This window comes from Ambystoma mexicanum, chromosome 7q (genome assembly GCF_040938575.1).
Source record: "Ambystoma mexicanum isolate Mex_15411 chromosome 7q, UKY_AmexF1_1, whole genome shotgun sequence".
In the NCBI taxonomy this organism is placed as follows: Eukaryota; Metazoa; Chordata; class Amphibia; order Caudata; family Ambystomatidae; genus Ambystoma; species Ambystoma mexicanum.
The window spans coordinates 579705649-579726315 of NC_090941.1; the positions used below are offsets into that span (position 1 = coordinate 579705649).

Below are 20667 nucleotides of genomic sequence, written 5' to 3' on the forward strand. Positions count from 1 at the left end.
CTTGCACAAGATCACGGAAGCAAGGCTCAAGGTCAATGGATAACGATGGATGCATTTCTCCTGGAAAGGGGACCTGGCTGGCATGCCCACTCTCGCCCCTCTTGTTTAATGGTCCAGCTGAGCCTCTAGCTGCATTTAACAGAGTCGTGAGGTGAGAGGAAGTATATGTGGTGAGGTAGAATAACCGATTATGATGTACGCAGACATATGATTTGCAATGAGGTTGGGTGATTGCGAGGTGATAAGGTGAACTGTTCTAAAACTGAGATCTTGCCCCCTTATACCGGACTGACAAACATTTTTAAAGATGGAATTGCAGGTGGCCGGTGAAGGGAGTTAAATACATGGGTATCCGTTTGAGTCGAGATCCCAGCAAACTATTAGAAACAAACATAAAGAAGACGGTTGAGACTATGGATAAGGGTATGAGATGGAGTAAATAACTACTGAGCAGCTGGACTAAATAAACTATGACCCTCCTCAAGGAGACTCTATATATAAGTCAATCAGTCCCCCTTATATTTGATAAACGTTTCTTCAAAAAAAATGTGCAAGGTACTGCAGTCATTCTTGTGGGAAACAGGGAAAGCACGAAGAATTCTCCACCACATTCACATGTGCAGCACTAAGTAGGGAGTGTTTGGATGCCCAAAATTACAAAAATACCACAAAAGATGTATACTTAAAAAGGTCTCAGTGTGGTGGGACATGCCTAAAAATAGATAAACCCATTTAGGTAGGCATGGACGTGTACTCACTGTGCCTTTTAGCCTAAGAAACCTATGCTCAGTGAATAGACTCCCACATACAAAAACAACCCCCTTCTGTCAACACCACACAGTAAATCCCTGTCTATTCAAAGGAGGTGAATTAACAAAATGTTTGGCTACAGGAAAAAGCCCCGCTATGGTGCAATCCAGAATTGCATATCAATAACAGATCATTCTGTTGGAAGAGCAGGATCTAAACAAATATTGGAAATAATAGAAGAGGGACAGTTCCTTTGCACAACTGTGGGAGAGATTCCACCTACAAAGGAAGTAGGAGACTAGACATAACAGCCTGAAGTATTTACTAATGCGTAGGCTTGGGATGATGGGATGTGATTTGGAAAGGAGAACTAGGCTCTGTGATCTGCTTGAGTCTAGACCAAAAATGGTTTCCATGTTCCACAATGAGTCCTAAAGTGCCTAAAGTGGGAGTGGGGACCTTGGACAGAATATATCCCTGGATAAATGGGATGTGAAATTGGTCCATGCTAAATTAGCTCTCAATCTGAAAATATTTTCTGTCTATACTGGAGGTCGGCAAGGATGCAGAGCATGGGTCCCCTCGAAACAGGTCTTTGTTGGTGTTGTGGATGTGGAAGAGGTGGCCTACAATATATGCTATGTGATTGTAGTATGGTCATGAACACAGGTTCGGATCTCGGGTCCACGCTTAGAAACCTCTTCGGTATTAAGCGTGTTATAAATAATAATTCATTATAATAATTGTATTCTGGGCTGAGGTGCTGGACAGAAGGGATTTGGAGTTGGAGCCTGCCCATATAGACACCAGACATTGATTATCCTTCACTTGTTTGAGGGTTGCTCCCCATTAGTGGGGGAACCCAGCTGCTGGATCTATATGACCATAGATGCGGCAAAGAAGGACATTCTAAAGCTATGAAAACCAGAAATAAAATGCAGGTGGACCTTCAAATTCTATTCAGGGATGAGAAAGTAATGTTCAAGAGGAGGGACACAGAAAAAGCAAAGAGAAATGTGGGCTTCATTTAATGAGGTGAAGGACTGAAAATGAGTTCCAACTGATGATGGATAAGAAACTGGTGACCCTGGATGAATGCATACTCCTTGGCATGTATCTAGTTAATCAATGGACCAGTCTACTTGTTGAATGTCATATTGTTAATGTCCATTTGACATTCTGCCTGTGTCTCACCTAGGATAGAAAAAGGTTATTGTGAGAGCAAAGGGAAAGGAGAATTTCATGACAATGCACCCAACAAGGATCTGTACCCTCACTCACTGCACCCTGTTAAATTAAACTCTATTTGTCTGTAACTGATTTACTTCAAAGCCTTAAGTAAAATGTATTTATGTTAAAAGGCAGTACTTTTCATCAATCTGGGTTATGTGTTTCAGGCATTTGCTCAGCAGTGTATTACAAGGAACTTGTCATAATGTGTTTGTATACTATGTCTATGGAATGATTAGCAAGCCTTTTAGGATCTTCTCTTGTCTCAGCTACAAAGGAAGTTACATTGGAAGTTCACAGTTGAAAACTATATTTATAAAATATTTGTCTAAAATTATGTTTGTACGTATCTTACCTTTCAGGCCTTTTGGCCATACAAAGGATGTTATTTGAACTAGGAAATTCAAACCTTGGGCTATAGAAACGAGAGCTTCATGCGCATGCACAATTAGGATACAAGAAATGTAAGTTTCCAGAATAAATGGTATTAAAATGAGTTTTGTACAGAAAACCTCTACTTAATGCCAATATGCCTTAGTTGGCAAACGCATTCTTCTAAAAAGTGGAATGTTCACTTACTTTGAGTCCACCTGTAAAGCCTTTCATAAGACGTCTCTTGGAGTAAGGCCATTTGCTCCATAATCTCAAGTCTAAAGAGAAAAGACAAATACATTAGTCAATGCTTTGGGAAGTAATAGTAGCATAACTAGCAAATATATGTGCACAGTAATTCATTTCAAACATTCTACATTTACTGAGCAATTAAGAAATGCAATTTGGTCTTCAGTTATTAAAAAAACTGAAAATATTTGGAATCACTGTATTAGGTAATTCCAATTGAACTACATTTCATACCTTTTAACCCTCATTTTGAGATTCAAGGAACAAATGTAAAGGGATTTCAAACGAGCTCCAAAAGGTTTCTGATCTCATATGGTGGTCTAGTGTTAAACATCTTGTGAAACCGTAAAACCTCACATTGACATTGGGTGCCCCATTATGGGAGGGTAAGGAGATGGCCATATAAACAATAAATGCATTTTAATTAAGTTCTTTTCCTAATTTCGGACTACTTGTGTATCCAGTTTGCGTATATTCCACCTTTATTTAACATTTAATATATATTATAGAGTGAAAAAATACATTTGCTTTTTTATCGTTTATTTTTTTTAATAATCGGTGCATTGGGACCTGGAGAAGATATACCATAACAAAACCACCATAACAAAAACCCTTGCAATTCAGTGAATTCATGTGCAATGTGAGAAACCTGAAGGTGTCTCTCTTGCAAGTCCCTGAGGTTCTCCATCCAGGTGGCCTGGACACGGCCATCGCTATTAGATCCAGTTCCTGGGAGTGGACCAGTGAGGGAGGATCACCTGGATGGGGGGTCCTCGGGGAGTGGGAGACCGATGGGTGAGACGCAGTATCCCCCTTCCTTATAACACCTTTTCCTCATACGACACTCAAAACCAATGCCCCCCCCCTTTTCCAACACAAACACTTTCACACAACACAAAGGACAACAGACTATAACACCAGAGCCGAGGAGAGAAGTGACCTTGCTCTTTTCGTCCCAGACTCTCTGAACCTTCTTGGAAGAGAGCCTAAAACCGCAGACAATAGCACAAGTGTCGTGCAGCAAATCTCAATGGTACACAGGGCAAGCCTACACTTATAAGCATGAGCAAGGGAAGCTCCCGGGCCCGTGATACCGGCCTTGACTCCAATGAAGAGGAAAGCCAAGGGGTTCAACACAGCCAGTAAGTCGAGGGGAGAACCGATAAGAACCGGGCTGTGTTGAGTGAGAATCGCAAAGTGGCAGGTTTGAACCAAGTTCAATGAACTGTGAAAGAACTGTAAAGGTGAGACACCAGCTGGAGAGGAAAACGGGCACCACGTGGGTGCTAGCTCCAAACACACTGGTCGATCCCCATCTGAGCGGAACTACAGATACCAGAAGGCCGTAGGATAGCCACTGAAATAGGTCAAAGTGGTCATACTGAGGATCAAGCAAAATCCCTGTACAATCGAAAGACTTTGATCTACAAACTGTGTGAAAGAAAGGGAAGTGAATCCCGCAGTCAGAGGAAACAAGGGAAGCGAATCCCAAGAGTGGCAAAGTCTGAAATCCCAAGAAAAAGTGTGTTGACAAGAGTTAACCCAGCCGAGGGATGTCCGCTAGAACTGTTTAAAAATACATTAAGATTTGTGAAGAAGGAAAAGCCATAGTGAACCCGACCGAGGGAGGCTAAGATTCGAGAGGGGTCAGCATCCGGGAGAAGGGGACCCAAGGGTGGAGAATCCTCACCCTAAGTGAAACCAAGAAACAAACTTTCATTTGTTGAAGGAACTTTTGTTTTATTATTTTGGAAGACATCAGGTCCTCGAAGGCAATGGACTTTCAAGTGAAACGAAACTTGGCCACTCACGGCCCTGATAAATGAAAACTGAACTGTCATCTCGTGCTGGGAAAGCTCGAGAGTGTGCTGTGCTCCACGATCCCACCTTACCCCGTGCTCAAAACATGGGGAAGGGAGTCCCAGGCTACTGCATCCTGACAAATTATTTGAGAACACTTCTTTCTTTTCTTAAGAACTATCCCACACCCCTTTTTATATTAGTTGTAAGATTTGGCAATAGGTTTCTTAGTATAGGCCCCTCTATTTGACGCAACACCACCAGGACTGGCATATTTGGCTTATATGGTTGACACTTGCTCCCATTTTAGATTTAGGTTTAGATTCGGCATTTTTCCAACCTGCATACAGCATTCATTGTTCAATAAACACCCATGAACTGTGATTACTTGTTGCCACCAGGCCTCACAACAAAAAGATACAATTTTACATATAGGTAAGGAGATTCAGACAGAAGCAGGCCATTTTATAGACTATGGTCTGCAGTTTATTAAGTTGATACTTGTGGTGGATGAATTTGGTATTGGCCCAATTATGGGCAATGGCATCTTTATCATTAGCTATACAATAATACCAACACTGTGCTTACACAAACACAAAGTTGAACCCCTGATACAAGCAGTAAGTTAATTTACTAACACATTTGATGCTTTGATCATACTTTCTTCAATTAAAACCTAGAGAAATACTCACATGAAAAAGGCAAAACAATCAGGTTTACAGAATGTTCTTTTATGTCTTTAATAGATATAACATTAGCAATCAAGGAACGACCTTGCTTATTCTTGACGAGTATTCAAACTACTTTCACCAAAAAACACCAATAAACTGGCTAGTATAAATAGTACCTCAGCAAATTATATGTTATATATCAGTATGACGGATAGTGATACAGTTCAAATAATTACTTGCAGAACAAATGTTAGAACAAAGGAGTCCTTTACACATCCAGTTAATGTATTGAACAGGATATGCACAACATGATTCATGGGTGCACAAGATATGGGCCTGATTTACAAAGCTAAAAATAAAGTGTACACTTACACTAAAAAATGGCTTAGATTCTACTTACACTATTTATTTGGAGCTTCATAAATTACACTTTTTTTTGTTGAGCTTAGTGAATCAGCCCAATGCAAACATATGTGAGACTGATCTACAAAGCTAGAAAAATAAATAGAGTAAAGTCCATTTGCAACAAAAAATGGCTTAAGTTCTACTTGCACCATTTTGTTTGAGCTTAGTAAATCAGCCCCATATAAGATGTATGTATTAACAGTTTTTTAAACAATATAAAGACGACAACAAGGTGGTAAAAGCCAGAATTAATAATAGTCATTTTTCTTTCTTTTGCCTTTTCACCAGGATTTTCTTTTATATTATGCCTAGAGTCTCGAAAAATATATTGTTTTGATTAATCAGACATGAGTTATGACCTTGTACATATCAGCATATTGGGCCTCAACCGTGCCGGTAAAACCGTCAGGTTGCCGCCGGACCTGTAATGAATTACCAGTGCCTGACTTCCCGGTAACACCAGGGTATTCCTACCCCGGCGTCTGGGAACCCAGGCTCTGGTCATTTTGTAAGTCCCCATTCCCTAGGACTCCGATAGGACTCCGTGGGAAGGGGGACCATGGAAGCACCAGCACCGTTAATAACAATGCCAGTGCTTCTCTGAAACTCTGCAGCCGGGTGCCATTCCGCCGACCAGGCCTGACTCTGGCAGGCGGGACGGCAACCCCGTGCGCAGAGACGTAATGTGGTGGTCTGGAAACATCAGTGCTGGTAGGCTTACCGGCACCATTGTTTCCAGACCGACACACTCATAATGAGGCCCATTGTCTTTTTTTAAAACAATTTTTATTGATTTTAACACATAATCATAACATCCTCACTGTTTAACATCACACACTATACACTCTATAACATGACTACATCCATGCCCCCACACCAACTCCCCCCCCACCCAACCCAGGCCTAGATCACACACATCATACCACCGCCCTCCTTTCTCACTTCACTTTACCTAGCTACGGTTACAACGTGTACAGAGATCTCTACCGGGTCTTGGGTACTTTGTTCATCCGACAGCCATTTAGCCCCATATTGTAGCTGGCTAGCCATAAAATATACCTCGTAAATGGGCAGTTTTATTCCCCCTTGTTCGTATAAATTTTGGAGCATCCACAACACCACACTATTCCTCGAATTACGCCATATGAAGCTCCTGCATATGCTATGTAGTTTCCTGAAAAACACTTTAGTTATCGCTAAGGGATATTAGCAAAGTAGTGTAGGAGTCTCGGCAGCACCACCATCTTCAGTAATGCTGCACGCCCCATCATGGATAGTGGTAGCTTCGTCCAGAATGACATGCTCTTTTCAATTTTGTCGACCACCTTCACTGTGTTGTGTCTATATTCCTCCTTGGGGTCATGATATATTTCCACCCCCAAATGTTTCTATCTCCCATTTAATTGTCAACGCCAGTAGTGTGTGTGTGTGTGGGCTTCCTTTTATACACCCACAGGGGATACAGACTCAATTTCTGGGGGTTAACCGTTATTCCAGACAGCATAGCATATCATGCCATCACATCTACAACATATTGTAAGTTCACTTCTGGGTATTTCAGGTACAGGAGCATGCCATCTGCATATAACAAGATCAAATACCTTCCTTCTGATGTATTTATACCCACCTCTCCAAACTCTGTTCTTAAATAAGCAGCTAATGGTTCCAACGCTAGTATGAAGAGCATTGCCGACCATGGACATCCTTGCCTCGTGCCTTTACTAGTTGCCATTGCTCTAAGACAGAGGAGCCTGCTCTGACTCTCGCCATCGGTGCATTATACAATAACCGCACCCACTTAATGTATATGGACCCCATGCCAAAGCTTTCTAGAACCGCCACCAAACACGGCCACTTGACTGAATCGAACGCTTTCACTGCGTCAAGTGACACCACTGCTACCTCTTGTGTCCCTCTATCGGTATGATCTATTATATGATGTAATCTTCTCAGGTTGTTGGTAATATTCCTGTGTGGGATGTATCCCGTTCATGTGGATGAGCTTACCTATCACTGGTCTTAGCCTCATTGCCATAACTGCTGTAAGGATCTTCCCAACTTGGTTCAGCAATGACAGGGGCCTATACGATCCACATTCTGTATATGTCTTATTAGGTTTGAGGAGGGGGATAATTATCGATCCCCACACGGACCCACGTAATGTATTGTATTCTAGCGCTTTGTTTAACATTGCTAGCAGTGGAGGAAAGATATTGTCATTATATTCTTTATAAAACTCACTGGGGAGCCCATCTGCCCCTGGGACTTTATTAATTTAGGTAGTTCTTTAATCACTTTTTCTAGTTCCTCAATCGTGATGGATATCTCAGAACTATCCCTCTCTTCTTTACTTATTTTAGGGAGATTGATCTCCATCAGTGCTTCTCCACCACACTAGTCCTTCCGTGGAGTCACTATACAGGTGCTTATAATAATCATAAAAACACGTACTGAGTTCCTCCTGGGTTTCTCGCAATTTCCCATCCACACCCTTCACTGTTCTGATTGGCTGCCGTGCAGTCTCACTTTTATACAGCGAGGCCAGTAGTCTGCCAAGTTTGTCTCCTTCTGCATGCTGTCGCTCTATGTATTTTTTGTATTTTTTGTAGCTTAGTTTACCTAACCTTTCTCAGTGTTCTTTACATTCGCGTTGTAGGCAGGCCATCTCCTCAAGCGATCTATTACCATCCCGCATTATAGATTCCAATTTATTTTCTGCCCTTTGTAATTCATGCAATATTACCTCTTGCATCCCCTTAGATTTGGCCATCGCCGCTCTTCTTACCATCACCTTAAAGGCCCCCCAAAGCATACCGGCCGAGTCTACACTGCCGGTATTGTGCTTAAAATATTCCTGCACCTCAGCCCTTATATGTTCACGGAACCCAGTATCTTTTCACAGCTTCAACCCTAAGCTTCCAAAGTCGGGATTTTGGCTCGAGGGGATAACACTTGCCATGCGATTACCAGAGGGTCTGTCATGATCTGTGCTTCCAAAAGTTCAGGACTTACCCAACTCCCTTGGAAGCAGACCCATAACCCAGGTTCCGAGTGCCAACCAGTCCCAATTGGGACCTTTTGGACCCTGTCCTGGCGCCAGTGGCACCAGGCTCATAAATATGCCCAGTCCCAGCGCTGGAAGCGCCGGGCTCATAATGCTTGGGTGGACTTACCTGCAGCAGACCATGCTGCTTACTTACCTGCCAGTTGAGCCTCTAATCCTCTTCTGTTTGGGACTACTTTTCCTGTTGGGTGGGGCAGGAGCCACTCCCTAGGTTCAGAACACGAACTCTTCTGGAAAGCAGGAACTCTTTTCTTACCTAGGCGAGGCTGTGGAAGGAGACACCTAAGCACTACAGGAGGCTATTTAAACCACACCCGATGGATGAATCTTGCTTTGCGTTATTCTGCATCCTCTGCAGCAGAACGCTCATCGTGTCTTCTGCGTCTGATCCTGGGCCTAAGGGAAAAAGGCTTACCATCCTGAATCCAGTCTTCAGCCACACCTTTAAAGACAAGAAAGAACAGGTTAGCATTACGGTCTTGAGTGACAGCGCTTCTCTTACCTGGTCCATCGGCTGTCACCAACGCCTCGCGCTGCATTCCGGCATCTGAAAGACAAAAGCTTACCAACTCTTCGCACGCTCCGGAGGCCTTCGGCGCTGCATCCCGCATCTGAAAGACAAAAGAAGGTGCGTTTAAAGACATTGGGTAACTTTATTACTCACGTGCCATTACTCCTTCCCACGCCGAACCCAGTGGGTATTCCGGCACCCTTCAGCAGCTCCGAACTTGTACCTGCAAGATAAAAGGACAGTTAGTGCGCATCGTGAAGCAGGCAACAAGCGCTTACTTACGTGCTTCCAGGCGCTTCTATTCCTCACACGGGTTCCATCCTCAACTCACTTCAGCCCGTCATCCGCCATCGCCGGAACCCTGCAAAACAAGAGACATCATTACAAAAGACTTTTAAAGACATTTGAAATACTCGGAACTTACCGTTCATGCAGTAAACGACGGACAGCAGTCCTCTGAGGTCAAGAGGCCTGCACCCTTATCCAGTGAAGAAACTGGTTACGGCACCCTGCCCCGAGGCAGATGGAGAGCTCGGCGTTCACTTACCTAAGGTGAGAGCGTTAACCTTTGGGGTTCTACAGGAGAAGCGAAGGGGAAAAAGAGAGAGACACCCAATAACCCCAGTTCATTAATCCCATATTTTCTATCTGCAGACATCTTACTCTTCGAGTCAGACATACAGTGCACAGAGGACCAGCCCAAAGAGCCAACCGTGTGTTACAAATCACCTGTGAAGATACGGTATTCGCCCAGTCAAGACCGGCGCCTCTGCGGGAATCAGGTGAGCGTTACAGAACGCAAAGCCCACCGCAAAACTCCCGCCCAGGCGCTATGGAAACCTCGGATACCAATCAGCTAACCCAGTTACTTGGGGAACTAAGAGCAGAAGTGCATGCAGCCCGTCAGGAAACGAACGCTCTAAGAAGGGAACTGATTATTTCCAAGGAGCGAACAGACGATCTCGCTAGACAATTGCTACAGTCACAAGCCGGACAGACCCCATTACCCGCATCAGGGGCAAATCTTCCTTCAACATCCTCTATGAATCCAGTGCAAATCAACCTACCTGGGAATGTACCTCTGGCTCTGCCCGAACGATTTTCTGGTGACCCAAAGAGGTTTGCAGTATTTATTAATCAGTGCCGGTTGCATTTCTTATGCCGGCCAGCAGCCTTTCCAACTGATCAAGCTAAAGTAGCTTTCGTGCTTTCGTACCTGAGTGGCAATGCGGCAGACTGGTCGATCCCTCTAGTTAATCAAGATGATCCGGTTCTCCATGATTTTCAAGCTTTTCAGCTCAGTATGGAAAAACTGTTCGCAAGACATTCACAGGGGCAGGCCTTGGACAATGAGCTTCTTTCGTTGCGACAGGGTAATCAAGACCTTTTGGCTTATATTGCGTCTTTCAACAGACCGATAGTGCAAACTCAATGGCCTGAGGACAAAAGGATTATGCTGTTTTATAGAGGTCTACGTGGAGAGCTCAAAGATGTGTTAGCCCAAGTAGTGAATCCCCCGCAAGACTGTTCGGACTATATAGACTTAGTCGTTCAAATAGATCACAGACTGCAAAACAGGAAGGCCGATCGTTCCAAGTTTGATGCTCGAGTATTTTCCAAACCACCAACTCCTTCCAAAGGAGTAGACTGCAGGGAACCCATGCAAATAGGGGGCCTGAAAGGACCACTAACACAAAAGGAGCGGGAAAGGAGAAAACAGTTGCAATTATGCCTCTTTGCGAAACTCAGGGCACTTTCTTCGAGACTGTCTGGTGAAACCAGCCAAGAAGGCAGTAGGAGCTGCAGTTACCAAGGTCACAAACTCTGAGCAGGGAAACGACCTCGCCCGACAAGAATAGAGGTCCTCTTGCCGAGCGTTAAAACCAGTTCCGTGACCTCGCATTTCGTGATACCTATGGTCCTCATTAGCCCTGATCATCCGGATCGATTACATGCGATTGAAGCTTACGTCGACAGCGGTGCCATCGGCAATTATGTGGATCATGAAATGGTTTTGAGGATGAATCTAACTCTTTGTCCCAAGGCTGTAAAGGACGTCATTACTACGGTGGATGGTACGGAGATAGCCTCCGGACCAGTAACGCATACCACTCAAGAAGTGACGCTAGTAAGTCAAGATGGACACCATGAGAAGATCGTGTTCGATGTGATCAAGGCGCCTCAGTTCCAGATTATTCTAGGAATACCTTGGTTAGAGAAACACAATCCTCAGATCGATTGGCGAGCAAGAACGGTTCAGTTTCCAGAATGCGTCTCTACTTGTCACCCTCCACCTGGTGTTGCACTGGCAGCAATTTCTTCGGAGACTCCCCAGTTACCTCCCGAATACCTAGAATTCCAAGATGTTTTCCGGAAGGATCAGGCTAACTCTCTACCTCCTCATAGGTCTTATGACTGCCAGATAGACCTGATACCTGGATCTACTCCTCCTTGTAGTAGAATTTATGCCCTCACCGAGCCTGAGAACCTTCACCTCCGACAATACCTGGATCAATACCTAGCGAATTGGTTTATTCGTCCTTCCAAGTCCCCTGCTTCTTCAGCTTTGTTCTTCGTTCCAAAAAAGAAGGGGACCTTAGAACTTGTATAGATTATCGTGACCTGAACCAGATCACCGTTAAGAATAGATATCCGTTACCTTTGATCCCTGAACTCCTGGACCAAGTCAGAAAAGCATGCATATATACAAAGCTGGATCTTGGAGGAGCCTACCACTTGGTACGAGTAAAAGAGGGCGATGAATGGAAGACGGCCTTCCGCACCAAGTATGGGCTATTTGAATATCAGGTCATGCCCTTCGGACTTTGCAATGCCCCGGCCGCCTTTCAATATTTTATGAACGATGTCCGCAGAGAGCTCATAGATGTGTGTGTTGTGGTTTACATTGACGACATCCTCGTTTATTCTTCATCGGAATCTGAACATCGGAAACACGTGAAAATGGTCCTCGAGAGATTGCGTCAACACAAACTTTTCGCCAAGTTGGAAAAATGTGTTTTCAACGTGACTGAAGTTGAGTTCTTGGGATTCATATTATCACCTAGCGGAGTGCGTATGGATTCAAAGAAGGTTGATGCAATTCTCAAATGGCCATCACCATCTTCCGTAAAAGGTGTTCAAAGCATGTTAGGCTTTGCTAACTTTTACCGCAGGTTTATCCCCGAATTCTCTCGAATAGTCCAGCCCATCACCGCCTTGTTAAAGAAAAACAAACGTTTTGAATGGTCTACCGAGGCGGAGCAAGCTTTCCAGAATTTGAAGACTAAATTTATCTCTGCAACAATTTTAAAACATCCTCGCCCCGAACTCCCCTACATCGTTGAAACTGATGCTTCGAGCCTTGCCATGGGGGCAGTTCTATCACAAAAGGACCCAATAACCAATCAGTTGCATCCCGTGGCATTTTGGTCCCGCAAATTCTCGCCTCCTGAAATCAATTACACTATTACTGATAAGGAACTTCTGGCTATCAAGTCTGCCTTTAAGGCTTGGCGGCATTATCTTCTGGGGGCCCGACACACCGTTACTGTGATTACGGATCACCGAAACCTGCAATATTTGAAAACCGCAAAAGCCCAATCCTCTAGACTACTCCGCTGGGCACTATTCTTTGCCGAGTTTGACTTCATAATTACCTATCAACCTGGTACAAAAAACGGTAAAGCTGATGCCCTTTCTCGGATGGGAGTGGAAGAACACTTGATCAACCCTAAACCTGTACCTATCATTCCCGAACAAAGAATTCTGGGTGTAATCGCCACACAATCCATAGAGGAAGTTAAGGATAAAGCCAGGCAACTTGTAACTCCAGCAGACATACAGAATTGGCATCTGCAGGGAAAGGACTTTGCAGTGAAGGACAACTTATTGTATTTCCGAGAACGATTATACCTGCCCAGCACAGATTTACAGAAAAAGGTAATCTCTTGTTATCACGATTCCTTAATGGAAGGACATCCCGGTATGGCCAAAACCTCAGAAAAGATCAAGCGCTACTTCTGGTGGCCGTCTTGGAAAAAAGATATCAGAGACTTTATAATGTCCTGTGGAGTATGCGCCCAAAACAAGAGTCAAAAGGAAAAACCAGCCGGCCTCTTACGCCCTATTGACATCCCACCTCGCCCTTGGCATACGCTTTCTATGGACTTCATCACCGATCTACCTCCATGCTCCGGATACAATACGATCCTAGTAATCGTGGACTTATTCTCCAAGATAGCGCATTTCATTACACTCAAAGGCTTGCCAACAGCAACAACTCTGGCCCGAGAATTTCTCGAAAACATTGTCCGACTGCACGGTTTTCCTTCAGTTCTAATTTCGGATCGAGGTAGTCAATTTATTTCTCATTTTTGGCGAAGTTGCTGTCGGTCGGCTCAAATTGATGTGAGACTATCGACCAGTCACCACCCTCAAACCGACGGACAAACCGAGAGGACCAATCAAACTCTGGAACAGTATTTACGCTGCATGCTGCAACAAACTGAAAAAACTTGGAAAGATATCCTTTGGATAGCCGAATATGCCTACAATAACTCTGTCCACTCGGGAACTGGGAAAACCCCGTGTTTTCTTCTATACGGCAGTCACCCTCGAACCTCGGAGTTGGATCCACTCCAAGATCTTGGAACACCAGCAGTAGACTACCTGCATTCTACAATCACCCAAGCCTTTAAGGAAGCCGTTTCTCACCTTCAAAGGGCTAAGGAACAATACAAGAAAGGAGCAGATCAACATCGGAAGGAAGCCCCCCAATATCAAGTAGGAGATCGAGTCTGGTTATCCACCAAATATCTACCTCTAAAAGGACCACGCACATTCAACCCAAAATACCTTGGTCCCTATTCCATCACTACCATAGTAAACCCAGTAGCGGTCAAGTTGGACTTGCCCCCTCACATGAAGATACATCCGGTCTTCCACGTCTCTCTATTAAAACCCGTGCAACCTCAAACCCGACTAACTAAATCTCCAAAACCTATCCTAGTTGATGGAAAACTCGAGTTTGAAGTCAAAAGCATCCTGGACTCCAATATCTCCAAATCTAAACTATTTTACCTAATTGACTGGAAAGGCTACGGCCCCCAAGAAAGATCCTGGGAACCTGCAGAATATGTCCACGCTCCTCGTCTAATCAAAAGATTCCATCGAACATTTCCTGACAAGCCCAAACCCCCGGAGAAGCCCGGTTTGGGAGGGGCCTTGAGGGGGGGTGCTGTCATGATCTCTGCTTCCAAAAGGTCAGGACTTACCCAACTCCCTTGGAAGCAGACCCATAACCCAGGTTCCGAGTGCCAACCAGTCCCAATTGGGACCTTTTGGACCCTGTCCTGGCGCCAGTGGCACCAGGCTCATAAATATGCCCAGTCCCAGCGCTGGAAGCGCCGGGCTCATAATGCTTGGGTGGACTTACCTGAAAGCAGACCATGCTGCTTACTTACCTGCCAGTTGAGCCTCTAATCCTCTTCTGTTTGGGACTACTTTTCCTGTTGGGTGGGGCAGGAGCCACTCCCTAGGTTCAGAACACTGGAACTCTTCTGGAAAGAAGGAACTCTTTTCTTACCTAGGCGAGGCTGTGGAAGGAGACACCTAAGCACTACAGGAGGCTATTTAAACCACACCCGATGGATGAATCTTGCTTTGCGTTATTCTGCATCCTCTGCAGCAGAACGCTCATCGTGTCTTCTGCATCTGATCCTGGGCCTAAGGGAAAAAGGCTTACCATCCTGAATCCAGTCTTCAGCCACACCTATAAAGACAAGAAAGAACAGGTTAGCATTACGGTCTTCAGTGACAGCGCTTCTCTTACCTGGTCCATCGGCTGTCACCAACGCCTCGCGCTGCATTCCGGCATCTGAAAGACAAAGGCTTACCTACTCTTTGCGTGCTCCGGAGGTCTTCGCACTGCATTCCGGCATCTGAAAGACAAAAGCTTACCAACTCTTCGCACGCTCCGGAGGCCTTCGGCGCTGCATCCCGCATCTGAAAGACAAAAGAAGGTGCGTTTAAAGACATTGGGTAACTTTATTACTCACGTGCCATTACTCCTTCCCACGCCGAACCCAGTGGGTATTCCGGCACCCTTCAGCAGCTCCGAACTTGTACCTGCAAGATAAAAGGACAGTTAGTGCGCATCGTGAAGCAGGCAACAAGCGCTTACTTACGTGCTTCCAGGCGCTTCTATTCCTCACACGGGTTCCATCCTCAACTCACTTCAGCCCGTCATCCGCCATCGCCGGAACCCTGCAAAACAAGAGACATCATTACAAAAGACTTTTAAAGACATTTGAAATACTCGGAATTTACCGTTCATGCAGTAAACGACGGACAGCAGGCCTCTGAGGTCAAGAGGACTGCACCCTTATCCAGTGAAGAAACTGGTTACGGCACCCTGCCCCGAGGCAGATGGAGAGCTCGGCGTTTACTTACCTAAGGTGAGAGCGTTAACCTTTGGGGTTCTACAGGAGAAGCGAAGGGGAAGAAGAGAGAGACACCCAATAACCCCAGTTCATTAATCCCATATTTTCTATCTGCAGACATGTTACTCTTCGAGTCAGACATACAGTGCACAGAGGTCCAGCCCAAAGAGCCAACCGTGTGTTACACATCACCTTTGAAGATACGGTATTCGCCCAGTCAAGACCGGCGCCTCTGCGGGAATCAGGTGAGCGTTACAGGGTCATGATCCGACAGGACCCTCGCTCTATACTCGGCTTGTGAAAACACATGCAGTGCCTCCACCCCAATGAACACAGTCAAGCCTGGTATGTAGATTCTGTGGGGTAGTATAACACAAATATACTCTGTCTTGTGGATGCATTGTTCTCCATATATCTGCTAGTTTTACCGTGCGAAACAGTGCATCCAATGCCTTGGCAGCTGGGGTCAGGCAAGAGAATTTATCATTGGATCTATCTATTGTCGGGTCTAAAGTGCAATTAAAATCTCCACCCCATTTCACTTCACAGTCTTTATGTGGGCTAAACTTAGTATATAATGATTTAAAATAAGTAGTGGTATCCTGATTCGGGGCATATGTATTTATGACACACATTTCTTCACTTTCAACCAATCTCCTAATCATGACCATCCTGCCATCTTGGTCTACCACAGTCTGAAGGACCTTGAACGGGACCTTCGGTGCAACCCAAATCAGGACCCCTCTAGCATACATTGAGTAAGTTGAACCCATCGTTGTTCCACTCCATTTCCGTGCTAGTGTGTCCAGTTTATCTTTGGTCAGGTGTGTCTCCTGTAGGTGCGCTACATCTATCTTTTGGCATTTAAGATATGTCATAACCCGGTTCCTCTTTATATAGCTATTCAACCCTTTTACAGTCCAGGTTGCAATTTTGAGATCACCCATATTCCTCAACCGTTTTAGTCACCCACCCACCCTGCATACCCCACTTTTATTCCTCCGTGCATCAATGTAGGCCAACTTCCCTTTACTTACCTCAACTTCTGCCCCTTCTTTTTCCCCAACCGTTCCCAACTTTTGCCCAGCTCCAACCCTGGATCCCGGGCATCCCCGCATCGCGTCCCTTTCTCGGTCCACTGCCGGTACTCAGAGCGCAGCCGGATGATGCCACACTAATAGTATTCTAACTAAACTAACAACTGGGGGTGATAGCGTGATTCCCAGCGCTGCTTACAACTCAGCAGCACCCATGTCTTCTGCATTTGTCCAAAAGTATACAACACAGTTATTGGATTACTTAAACATCTCCGTCAGCACATTATGTTAGTTACTATCTTATTCAGGACTATGCTTCTAACCCAACTCCAATGGCGTTAGTCTAGTCTTTACACGATGTTAAGATGGATTTCTGAACTCTGACCTGGTGGTCTGGAGGTCAGAAGGCCAGCCTACTTTCTTGGAACAGGGTAACCTTCTGGACAAGCCAGACCAATCAAGGTAGCTATGGCGATGGTCAAGACTAGGTCTCAGGAGGGGTGAGGGTGACTGAAGGACTTCAATGAGCACACGGAGTAAAGGACACTTACAAATCACTCCCAGTCAGGTGTATATATATCTTAAAAATACAAATACATGTATTTCAAGGCCTTTGAGTTGCAACACACAAATTAAATCACAGTAATACTATTAAGCCAACACAATCCTATCTAAATACATATATACAAGACCAATGGGGTCTAAAGGGTTAATGCACAAAATGGGTCCACATCCTAAACAGGTAGGAAACAGGCAGTGCAAATAGTCTTTAGTCCCTTCTGCATCAACACACTCCTAACTAAGAGGCAGTCCAATCCCTAAGAAGAGTGGAGCCTATTGCTTAAATGTACTTGCAATGCTGGCACACAAGGTAGTTCAAATGGGTAAAACGGGGTCTCTTCAAGGGTCTGTAGCAGCTCAGGAAGGTGGGTGAGGCGATGAAGAATAGGTTCCCACTGTTTGAGGAGGGCCTCCACTTGAGGGCAGAGTAAATTCCAAGAGTTGGGAATAGTTGGCAAGTTCGCACTAGCAGTGGAAAGGAGAGGGGCCCTCAGGGGCCACTTGTGTGTAAAAATGGATGGATGCACTAGGGGCCACCAATCAGGGTTGTGATTACTCACCGAGCCCCGGCGCACTCCGGACCAAACTTCGGCAGTTGAGTCCACTTCGATTGCAGGTTCAAATGCGGCAATCTCGCGGCTTTCAGCAACAAAGTTATAGCATTGATTCCCCTAGGGGACAATGGTGATTTCTCCGCTCATGGTGGATAGATCAGGCCAGTTCCGCTGCAGCAGGCTTCAGACCACAGCTGAAATGAACTTGCAAAGTTTGTCACCATGGCTGGGTGACACGGCAACCGCGTAAAAACTGGTTCGGGCGCACTCACTTTACTCCAGGCCTGGGAATGCCAAGTTTATGAAATTTGGTGTGCGAGTACCGTGAACACAGAGCTTGCGATGTGCCAAGTTTCAAGGTCCTCCTCAAAACGGCGGTGGTATCAGAGCCCAACGACTGCGCAAGCTGGTCAGTCCACTGGATGGCCCAGGGACACTTCCGAAAAGGATTACTTGCAGGTTAAGATGAAGGTGCAGAGAATAGTTGGTCCCACTAGTCCAAAGGATCGAAGCGCCTTCACAGACCTTCTAGGACGATCAGATGCAGAGGGGTCCAGCAGGACGATAGCGGGCTCAGGGTGCCAAACCTTCCAGCGGGTCACCAGCAGTTCCTTGACTCAGGTTCTTAGTTTCAGGATACTTGGATCCTATCCTTCGTTCAGTGAGAACTCCAGAGATCGACATGGTATGGGTGATTGGGGCCTTCTCTTATCCAGAATCTCCTTCGCGCCAAAACGAAGAGGACCCAATTGGAGATCTGCTCACATACAGGCATACCATACGTGGACCAATCATGGACCACGGTGGTCCCAAGCACTCGACTCTCTGGCACCCAGGATGTGTATTGGAACCAGAGGTTCCAGTCCACATCCTGGAGGTACACACACAAGGCATACAGAAGCCAGCGAATGCTTGGTGCTTCGCGGGTAAATGCATGTCCAAATAAGGACTGACCCCGTGTCGGCTCGACCTGGGGTAGGTAAAGGGGCAAGATGGCCAAAGGATAGGACAAAGGACTTTGTGGCATGGCAATTTTGGAGCCAGGCGTGCCAAACGCGGTAATCACAGTTTATCTGGCAAGAAAGGGTTAAAAATATTCGAAATAAGCTGCCACCAGTCCTGTCCAAGGCACATCTGCACTTTTCCTAAAAAATCCTTTGAGAGTATCTAGGGCCTTCGGAAATGATTAGACCCAAGTGCACTGTACTGTAAGGTACACTGTTCACTTGTGACGTGTTGCAGAAAAGTTGCAAGATTGGAAAAGGACTAGGGGAAACAAAGTCTCCCAGTACTGACTATCTTTAAGGGCATGTCAGTTTCCCCATAAGAAGTGAGCGAAAAGCCCAGGGGAGTGCAGCAGAAGGCTCTGATCCTCTGGTAAAGTCAGACTATATGGTGTTCAGACATCAGCAAAAATATGGGGGGTACACAACTGGAGGGAAAATTACACATAAATGGGAATCTTTCCTAACACACAATAGTATCTGAACGGTTAGAAAGTACATTTTTGAAGCTGTGGAGGTTCACTTATCCTTTCCACTCTTGGCTTGGACACCTGCCTCCGACGGAAGTTCAATGTGTCCATCCAGTTATTCGCATCCTCCGGAGTCTAAAAAAAAAAAAAACGCTCTGTCTTCATGAAAGACCTTTAATTTTGCCTGGTATAGTAACATGTATTTGAGGATAGCTGCACGTAACCTCCTTTTGACCGACACATAGCTTAGCCTTCGCTTCTGCACCAGGAAAGTGTAATCCGGGTACACCGTGATGGTCGTCGATGCTCTACTTATCGTCTCACCCTTTCGGAAGTGCTCTAGGATTTTTTCCCTATCCTTGTAGTTCAGTATCTTAGCAATGATCGGCCGAGGTGTGGCCCCAGGTAGCAGTCTTCTCGTCGGGGCCCTTTCAGCTGTGAACCACTGATAACTAACTCTGCAATGGCCTATAGTATCTGTTGGTCGCTCCGTCTGGGGATTTCTTCTCCCTGTGTGCTTTGCCCTGTCGTTTTTTCCGACTGCCGTCGACTGGTTCGGCTTGGCGAAAATGTCTATTGACGACTGTTTTCCTTTGGTCTTATTCGGTTTAGACGCCATTATTGCATCCATGTATTCCACAGATCTATCTGCCGTTACAAGCGGTACCGCCTTCTGTTTGGACTGTTGTAGTGTGGCAGCAAGCAGTGCCTCTGTTGGCGTGTTTATTCTGTCCACTATGTGCACTTCACCTTTTGGGATGTGTTGGTTATGACGTTCTTCTTTGCCACTTGTGTTATGAAGCACCACTGAATGAGGGGGTTGACCTGTCCTCTAAACCTCCCTGCACACTCATTTGTCCGCCCTCAGGCTATTTGCCAGAAGCCTACGGCACCCGACGATGGCACATCTGCATGCTCTGTATTTCTCCATCTGCTACTCTTTCTCCTTCCTGCGTGTTATGAAGCCAACACTGTTGGCTTTCTAGACACTGCTATGGACATCCTCGCCTGTTATCCGGTCTGGCCCGCACCGTCCCCCTGCTTGTGGCTTTGCCAAAACGGAATCCTCTGTTGATCTGAGTTGCTTGTACTCAGGAGGCTCACACTGTACCAGCTGTGTCCAACGTCTCAGCACTCCACCACAACTACCTCTTATGAGGATTGTTACACCAGGTGCCGTGACCTGCCACATCCCCCTGCGTGTTCCAACCATCTTAATGGGCTAGATATGACCGCCCCCCCCCCTAGATTCCAAAGCTCTGCAAGGGGGAACATTGCCCTTGCAGCTGTGTTAATTTCTCTGCACTTCTGCAGCTAGTTACTCAGGCAACCTGTGGTTCGACCAGTCCGGACAAGGATTAAAGTCCCCACAGCACCATATGCCTGTACTGTGCACTGTCGTAATGATGCTTCTATTGCATCCACATTGTTGCTAGTCTGCTATGCGGAGTTCCACCCCGCATTTGCTTATCCTCGCCGATCAGCCTCCCATTGTCTTTGCATTTGATTCGGCCCACTCACAGCTTCTTCCACTTTCTTGCCACACGCA

The 20667-nt window shown here is 45.6% G+C and overlaps 1 protein-coding gene across 2 annotated transcripts in view; it reads right to left on the bottom strand.

Moving 5' to 3' along the window:
• The window catches only part of COG6 (component of oligomeric golgi complex 6), a 1358763-nt gene that overhangs the window by 939141 nt on the left and 398955 nt on the right, over positions 1 to 20667 (bottom strand). For both annotated transcript variants that reach the window (XM_069639705.1, XM_069639707.1), the window contains exon 7: positions 2560 to 2630. In XM_069639705.1, coding sequence (XP_069495806.1) covers positions 2560 to 2630 — 71 coding nt within the window. The remainder of the gene's footprint in view (positions 1 to 2559; positions 2631 to 20667) is intronic.